Here is an 8,530-nt window from a genome sequence, read left to right on the forward strand (position 1 = left end):
TGATTCCTCCTGGGATAACACAGCAAACAGTCGTTCCTCTCTCCCTCTTTCTGTCCCGTCCTGTTCTTTACCAAACAAACACACACCGGCTCTCCAGAAGGGATAACAGCCACCGGCCAGTTTTAGGCTTTCAATAGACGTTTCTCCCGTGGGGTGGATTAGGTGACTCGGCCTACTGGCCATTGGATTGCTGATGGAGCCTTTTCATTGTTGTGAATAGGCAGGCTGTCTGCAGCGCCAATATGCAGATCTGCACAGGTCCGGCTTGATCCCCACAGTGGAGTAAACAGAGTAGGAGAGCGAGGAAAGAGTGTGGTTTTTTGTTTCGTACTAATTCTCAGAAACTTTTCTAAACAAATGGAGGCAATCTGCGACATGTTTAGGCTGAAATATGGTGCTTTGGACTGATGACACATAGCTTAGTTCAGGTGTGTGAGCTGTGTTAGTTAAACATGTGTGTTTGCTTTACTAAGTCAGTTCAGTTTATCTTGTAAAAGTTACCTCAGCTCCTGAAAGACTGTAACTGAGCAAGTACCATCCCCTCTAGATACCAAACACAGGAATCTCCGGACAAGTTAGATGTAAGCTTTCTGTTTTTATCAGACAATGAGACAGGAGCTGTTTTTACCTCGACATGCTTCGACTGTCACTTCAGTCCTCCTCAGTCGAAACACGTCAAAGTAAAAACAGCTCCTAGCTAAAAAAAAAAACCAATGGCCGAATAAAAAAAAAAAAAACCTAAAACCAAAAACAAAAGAAAAAAAAAGAAACCAAACAACCCAAACCCCGGAAAAAGGAACAAACCGCCAACTTCCCCAGAAACCCCAACTTTAAAAAATTCTTACTATGAGTAGAGTTTATAAAAACATCCCATAAAAGAAGGGATTTAAAGCTTTTCATGTCGAGCGTTTCCTCCAGAAGACGTTCCCCTGTTTTCATGGAAACAACAGCAGCCAATCCGGTGGCAGCGTGCCCGCAGGCGCTCGGCTCCACCCGGCAACAAATCTGTGCGATCCTCTTTAGTTTCCCAAGACTTCAGACATGTGTAATGTTGTTTTCAACCCTCTTGACCTCTTCACATCAGAGCCTCTTCAGCTAAGAGCAACTAAAAGCATCATTTTAAACCTGTTCACCTGCTTCAGCTGCAGAATGATGACAAACGACATTTTTTATATGGTTAATCCAACCTAACTCACTCAGTGCCACTAAAATCGCTGCCAGCGGATGATTCCTTGCCTCGCTCAGCCCAAAGCTGCCTGTCGTCTCCGGAGGCAGCAGGAGGCCAGAGCTGAGCCGAGTCATGAATTAAATACATCTTCCTGGACTGAAACTCCACCAGGGGGCATTTTTTGGAAAAGCAGCATCAGGTAATTTTTATGACCTATTTCTTGTGATTTTTTTTCCTCTCCTCTCCTCTCTCTCTCTGTCTGCCTCTGTCCACTTTCCTTTTCCTCTCAGCACTGTGAGGCGAGCCAACTCAAACGAACACGTGGGAACGCTCACCCGGAAAGACTCGGGCGACTCCAAGGGCAACAGAACTCGCGCCGGATCCACCGGCAGCAACTCCAGCGGCAAGAGGAGTGACAGGTAACACAGATCTCACCGCTCATACTGATGCTTTCTATGTGAACTAGACAGGATGCTGTTTGATTTGATTTAACTATGAACCAGTGAACACATAACTTTCCTGATGGAGTCGGGACGCTGACTGACTGTTTGCTCATTTACTTTGCAGCAAACAGAGGGATCCAGTGTTCAATGCAGGTAAGAACTCATGAAGCTCGATGCTGTGAGTTTTCAGGCTTTGATGCAGCGAGAGGCTCAGTGGTTCTCTGCGTCAGTTGGGGCTCAATGCATCCTCTAGTAAAATACAGAATTATTTATCATTATTTAAAGAAAACTGCGTCTGTACTATGGTGCCTTGAGCTGTTTTCTGTACCCAGAGAACCACTGAGAGCTTCTCATGATGTTCTGTCTTAAATAGTTCACCGTTCATCATCCATTCGCTCATAAAACGTCCCCCTCATCCATCCACATCCTCACATTCAGATTTACATCCCGCTTTTCTTTTTAACCAGCTCCTTCTGCTGTGTTTAAGTTTTTTTTTTTCATTTCAGTTCAGTTTAAAGGTCAATCGTAATATCTTTCAAATGAGTTGCTAAACTTTGCCCCGGCCGCTTCTGTCGAAGAGGTTCAAGATAAAAGTACGATTCAGCTGCTTCCTGTATCGGAGGTCACGTGACCCACACAGCAGTCGTTACTTCTTCAACTCTTCTAGAATAAATTTCCTGGAGATGTTATTATCTGCAAGCACAACCCTGTCCAGATGGCATTAGCTCAGGAACTCTCTGATCTGTCGGGTAGATTCTCAAAAACTCTCTCCAGAAGTCTGCATGATATTTAAAGTAGGAGCCACACAAAGGAGACAAACATTTAAAAAACCCATTATCAACCCTCCACAGAACGGTTGGTTTATGTTGTTTCCTGGACCGGAGAAGTGAACCAAATCCAGTGCAGTTTATTCAGAAAGCAGGATATGCATTGTACCGAGACAACGGCCCCGAATATGAAATGAGACAAGTATTGATTAGAATTTCCATTTCCAGCGTGCGATTGATTTCTGTGCAAATTGAACTGCTGTTGTTTTGGTTTTTTTCCATTCGGTTTGCACACCTGGCCCCAGATTTCTCGGGTTCAGGGTGCAGAACGAGACGGAGCGTAACCGGACTGGAAAGCTGTGATGGTTCAGTGCAGCTTAGCGAGCCACTGCTTTCTCACTTTAAGCAACCGTGTGTAGATGTTTAAGTCCAGTCAATAGCCCCGGTCATTTATTACCACGTGGCTGTTAATGATTTTTAAATATCTCTGAGGTTTTTGCTGCTTGATGTTGCATACTTAAAGAAATGTGGATGATTGTTAGTACCGCACAGCAATTGTTGGACATTTGAATTAATTCTAAATCAATAATCTCTCTAAGAGCAAATACAATCAGGGCAGCAGCGTGGACATAAACTACCCCCGTGTGACAATTAAGCAATACAAATGATAATTAAAGTGGTAACTCCTGCCAGTTTTATGCTTGTCCTGCAATACATGAGGAGATTACACGCAAAGATGTTGTTTTTTATATTACATTAAATGAAATCAGATGTCTTTGATTGTTTTTGGGTGAACAAAGGAGGGGAAAGCAGAGGGGCAGCATGTAATCAGAGCAGAGGGCGGGACGCCGCCGTGCAGGAAATGAGCATTGATTTATTTAAAGTTGCCGTTAAAGACAGAAGCTGCACTCGTTTTAGCCCAGGCCAGGATGTGAGGAAGCCATGCCACCCCTCACCTGGTGCTTGTGTGTCTCTCTGTGACCTTTACAAGGGATGCGACGTGTGACCCACTGCAAAGGTAGGCCGCCCCCCTCCCCTAATGCCCCTCCCACCTGCCCCGGCCTCCACGGCTCTCTGGACGCTGCAGACGATTCGTTCACACCTTTCAAAAACAAAGCATAAAATCAGATTCCTGGATTTGTCCTGAACGTGCCCTTTGCACTGAGCAGAGAGCCGTCCAGACCGGGGCAGCAGCGGGTTTTTACAGAGTGTGTGTGTGTGAGAGCTGCCTTCCCTTTAATTGTTCCTGAGACTGAATTAATTAACACAGCAACATGCACACAGCCTGGCTAACCTCCACTGAGTGCCGTGTCAGAGTGCGAGTGCAGTGTTTGCAGTTCACTTGTTGTCCGGCCGCAGACGAGGCGGCCGCTTCACCAGACTTGTGTCTGTTTGCTCACAGCCTCACTCGTAGGCATTTAGTCCCTGTCACCATAGTAACAACACAAAGACTACTGACACTCGCTTCCTCGCAGTCGCTTTGAGTTGTTTTTTTTTTTTTCCTGCAAACTCTTTAAATCCTCTGTTCTGAGATTTCCTCCAGAGCGAGTAGATTTGCGGCTGCTCTTATTATCTCCCTGCCCTCAAAATGAGTATTTGCATTACAAACACATTCAGTCTCTTTTTTCTGGGTAGTTCCTGTTTGATTTTCCAGCTTGTAGTTTTTTTTTTTTTTCTCGCACCGTCTGAAGTGTCGTTTGCTTGTGTGTAGTCCCCCCTCGGCGAGGTATCCACCAAGCTGCCAAGGATTTCAAAAGGCAGAGCTAAAGCCACCGATGTTAAAGCTGTTTGTTTGGGTTGTTACGGGAGAATTTAATATTTAACGCAAACAGCATTCAGGATAATTTTGTCATTAAAAGCCTCCCGAGCCGTCACAGTAATGATGTGGCGACCCTTTGCCCGGGTCTTGAATAACTAATATTGGAAGAAAAGAGAAAACAAGAAGCTAATTTTACTTGAATCACTCCGAGCACCGTTTTTTAATCACATCCTCGTGTTTAATGAATACAGATGTGCTGATGGGTTGCATTATCAGTCTCCCTAGTTTCCTTTTCTTAGCTTGTGTCTTGCTTTTACTGAATGTGACACAAATAACAAAGTCCATGTGTCTAACTTCTACCAACCTCCTCCACCCTTTGCGTCTCCTCCTTGTCTCGCATCCATCCGGTCCCGACAACCTCCGCCTCCCCTCCTCTCCATCACCGGCTCCTCTGCTCTTTCCCGTCCACGCTATAGTCACAGTACAGATTTACCTCAGCCGCTCCGCCAAACGGACGGGGAGCAGCGGCGGCAGCCCCGCGGCTTCGGCTGTAATGACCCGTTCGGCCGCCAACCCCCAACGAACCTCAGACAGCAGCAAGGCCTTGGGGGCCAGAAAAGGCATCGCTGCCAAGGCGTCGACGGTCAGAAAGACCCCGAGCTTTAACCTCCAGCTGAGGAAGTCGGGGAGTCTGTCTTCGTACTCTCCTCTCGATACGCCCAGCTACCGCAGCCCCGTTAAGTCTCCCAGCCAGTACTTCCAGATATGTTACTAGATTATGGCAAAGAAAAGCTTTATAACGAGTCCCTCCTTTAGATTGCTTATTTCAGTTAACAAGGCCAAAGCAGTCTGTACAGAGCCAGAGACGAGATTTGTACCGTTGAAAACAGCACAAGGAGATGTTTGTCGCTCCACACCAACGAGGTTTCAGAGAATTAGCAGCACAAAACCTCACCTATAAATCCATTAAATGAAACTAACAGTCCTCCCTTCTAATCAGCATAATGTTGGACATGTTTCATTTTATTTGTTCAGGTTCCCTTGATGTTTTCTGCATGGTTTATTTTTCAGTGTTAGCATGTTTGAGGAGGATTTCTCATTATTCCCCATTTCTAAGCTTGGATCTGTTTTGTTTTTTTTAATTCCAGTAACATTTCTATTGCTCTGCTTGTGTCTGCATATTTCTGTCGGTTAATCTCTGCCGTGAGCTGAATATTCATGAGTTGTGCAAAGTGTTTATTTTGTGCTCTTTGTTGTCACGGAAATGTGTTTTAAAATGACTAATAAAAGTCAGTTAAAAAGATGTTTTGTGTTCGTAAGTTCTGTCATTTTCTGTCATCGGTAGAGTTTTGGTCAAAAAAACCCTCTCATCCTTCATCGTTCTCCTCTAATCTCGTCATACATCCACCATCATCACCCTCACATCATAGTAACAGCTGTACTCATGTTTGATTCTGCTTTTATATTCACACAAGTGTTTACAAAAGACTCCAGCAGTGATTCACGTCTGCGTTCGTGTGTGTTTACATCGTATTTCTGTTGCCTTTTCTAGAGGAAGGTTATGTGAAAATGTATTTGAAGGGTCGTCCCATCACCATGTACATGCCCAAAGACCACGTGGACGGCTACTGTCTGGAGGCCAGAGCCGAGCTGCCCGGCAACAAACTCAAACTGGACTGGGTGTATCCTTTTTACCGCAGCTTGTTTCCACACAACAAATACAACAAGTCGAGATGGAGTTTAGCAAAAGTTCAGATGCAGCCTTCTTTCTGATTAGGAAAGTTTCCCCCCAGAAAAGTAATCGTCTGGGGAAAATAAATCCAGATTGTGATGTGGGAGATGTGAGGGTGGAGAGAAGAAGCTACAAATGTGTGTTGTGCTTTCGCTGCTTGTCAGAGTCGATCTGCTCAGATGTTCATTTTCACTGCTGCCGGAGTCGAGCTCATCGCGCCGCAGCCTGCAGTCGGTAATAACCTGCACACAGCTGGCAGGCCGAGGCGCCGCCAGTCAGCAGCTCCTCCTGTGCTGTTTTATTTTTATTTAGTGGTGGGATTTCTGTTCATATTTGATGAAGGAGTGAATGTAGAGTGTTGTTCAGTCGGCAGAAACCGAAAAGGCCTGAAGGGAGAAATAGAAATATCAGAGGAGAGGAGCTCACAAACAGAGGAACAGATCTGTGGGCTGCACATTTCATCTGTGCTGAATCCATTATAAACTAGATTAGCGATGTGCGGTTTAAATATGCATTAAAATGTCATTTAGTGATTCATTTGATTAAATAAAAGTACGATTTATCTCTAAAGCAAAATGAACTGCTGGTACAACTGTAAGCAAACGGATCCTTGAATCCCTCCTTAGTCGTTGATTTGATCCCTAAAAACTCATCTTTGTGCATGAAAGTTACACATTTAGGGTGTTTTTTTTTCACATTAACCTCTTAAGACCTGGCTGGACATCACATTTTGGGTTTTATATATATATATATACACACACACACAGTGGCAGGTTGTGTTAGTGGAGAAGTTCTACCAATAAGTCCAGGTGCATCATGCATTTCACTGCAGGTTATAGTATGTATGACTGTGTTTATGACAAATAACAGCCTTGAATCCTTGAATCCTTGAATCTTTGAGTCAATAAAACAGAAACCGATTCTGAGGAACAATAATCGTCATCCTGCAACTGGACAGGATTGGTTCCTGAGTTTTGTTATGAATGAAATCCTGGAAATCTGAACGGCTGCAGTTGCTCGATTGAAAAGCTCAGCCGTAGCCTCGACTACTTACATCACACATGATATGTCTTCTAGCAGATAAAACATAGAGACATAAACACTCTATATCCGTTCCTTGACCCTTTAAATGTTCAGCTACGGTTACCGCGGTCGGGACTGTCGCTCCAACCTTTACCTGCTTCCCACCGGAGAGACGGTGTACTTCATCGCCTCGGTGGTCGTCCTGTTCAACGTGGACGAGCAGCTGCAGAGACACTACACGGGACACACAGACGACATCAAGTGGTACGAGCAGCCAACATAGTTTATATTCCTGCATTGTTTGAAGTACACAAGCACATACAAATGGATCAGGTGATTTATCTGACAGATTTATTTGCAGTGTCATTATTTTAAAATCCTGCTTTAGATGAATATTTACTGTGCAAGACATGTGAAGGAGACGCCATCAGTGTGACTGCACAGATTTATAAAACCATTGACACACCGGTTTAAACCCCGGATCAGAACAAATCCTAATGTGCAGCCTTTGCAATCTGCTAATTGCCTTGTTTCAAATTATTTCAAACTGATTAACTGTTGGGTAATAAGGTGCGCTCAGGTGTTGCATGCAGACGTTTGGGGGTGTGCTTGTGGGCCTGCGTTCAGTGAGCAGCCATAATTATAATATCACACTCTGAGGTTAATAAAAGTTCAGCTTCCTAATCAACACTTTGGATGACAGACCAAAGGACGGATCGCAGACAGATTTCTGCCCCTTTGAAGACAAAAGTGTTTGAACTTTACACGTCCTGCGAGCGTAGCTGCGCCGCCGCCGTCGCCGACGGGGCAGGAATTTATCTTAATATGTTTCATTTCCCCTTCACACGCTGGCACAGGCGGCGTGTGGTATAGCGACGGCGAGGATCGTACTCACCGCTTTAAAAAGCTCACTCACCCAAATCCAGGCTTTCATGTTCCTGCGAGCGCGTTGCTCATCTTTATTCAAACGGTCCTTTTGATGTCAAAAAGGCTTTTAACTGTTTTCATGTCTGTGTTTCACGTCTGTCTCTTCGCCAGCTTGGCCGTTCACCCCGATAAAATCACCATAGCAACCGGGCAGGTGGCGGGAACCTCTTCAGATGGGAAAGTAAGCGAGGTCTCTTATTGATATGTTATCGCTCTACCTTTCAACGTCGCTTTTATTCTTTCACAAGCGATGGTTACTGAACTGGTTCCTCACAGTTCTGCTTCATAAACAGACTCCCGGCATGCAAGAAGTTTACATAGACTCTGTAAAAAGACATAAAACCTTTTTTTTTTTTCTCACTATCTGACATTAAATCAAACTTTTCCTGTTTCAGGTCAGTGAGGATTAACAAAATAATTTCTATTTGCTAATGACCAGAAAAATAAGAGAGAGAATTTTTTATTACCTTCTTCAGAGTCAGAACTTTACATCCACTAAGATGCCTTCAGACTATTTGGGAAAGCCCACATGGTGATGTCATGGCTTTGGAAGCTTCTGATTGGTTAATTGACAACATCTGAGTTAATTGGAGGCACACCTCAAACACACTGCTTCCTTTGGTGACAACATGGAACATCTAAAGAAGTCAGCCAAGATATCAGGAGGAGAACTGTGGACCTCCACCAGTCTGGTTCATCCTTGGGTACAAC

General features: G+C 44.5%; 1 protein-coding gene across 2 annotated transcripts in view; it reads left to right on the forward strand.

The window, feature by feature from the left end:
• eml1 (EMAP like 1) overlaps positions 1–8,530 on the forward strand; it is a 45,066-nt gene that overhangs the window by 27,967 nt on the left and 8,569 nt on the right. Inside the window, exons 5-10 of one of the 2 annotated variants that reach the window (XM_008286345.1) lie at positions 1,459–1,587; positions 1,736–1,764; positions 3,370–3,396; positions 5,690–5,819; positions 7,007–7,156; positions 7,931–8,000. In XM_008286345.1, the coding sequence (XP_008284567.1) occupies positions 1,459–1,587; positions 1,736–1,764; positions 3,370–3,396; positions 5,690–5,819; positions 7,007–7,156; positions 7,931–8,000 (535 nt within the window). The remainder of the gene's footprint in view (positions 1–1,458; positions 1,588–1,735; positions 1,765–3,369; positions 3,397–5,689; positions 5,820–7,006; positions 7,157–7,930; positions 8,001–8,530) is intronic. The other variant, XM_008286344.1, reaches the window with a different exon arrangement.

Source organism: Stegastes partitus, unplaced genomic scaffold (genome assembly GCF_000690725.1).
Source record: "Stegastes partitus isolate 25-593 unplaced genomic scaffold, Stegastes_partitus-1.0.2 Scaffold450, whole genome shotgun sequence".
In the NCBI taxonomy this organism is placed as follows: Eukaryota; Metazoa; Chordata; class Actinopteri; family Pomacentridae; genus Stegastes; species Stegastes partitus.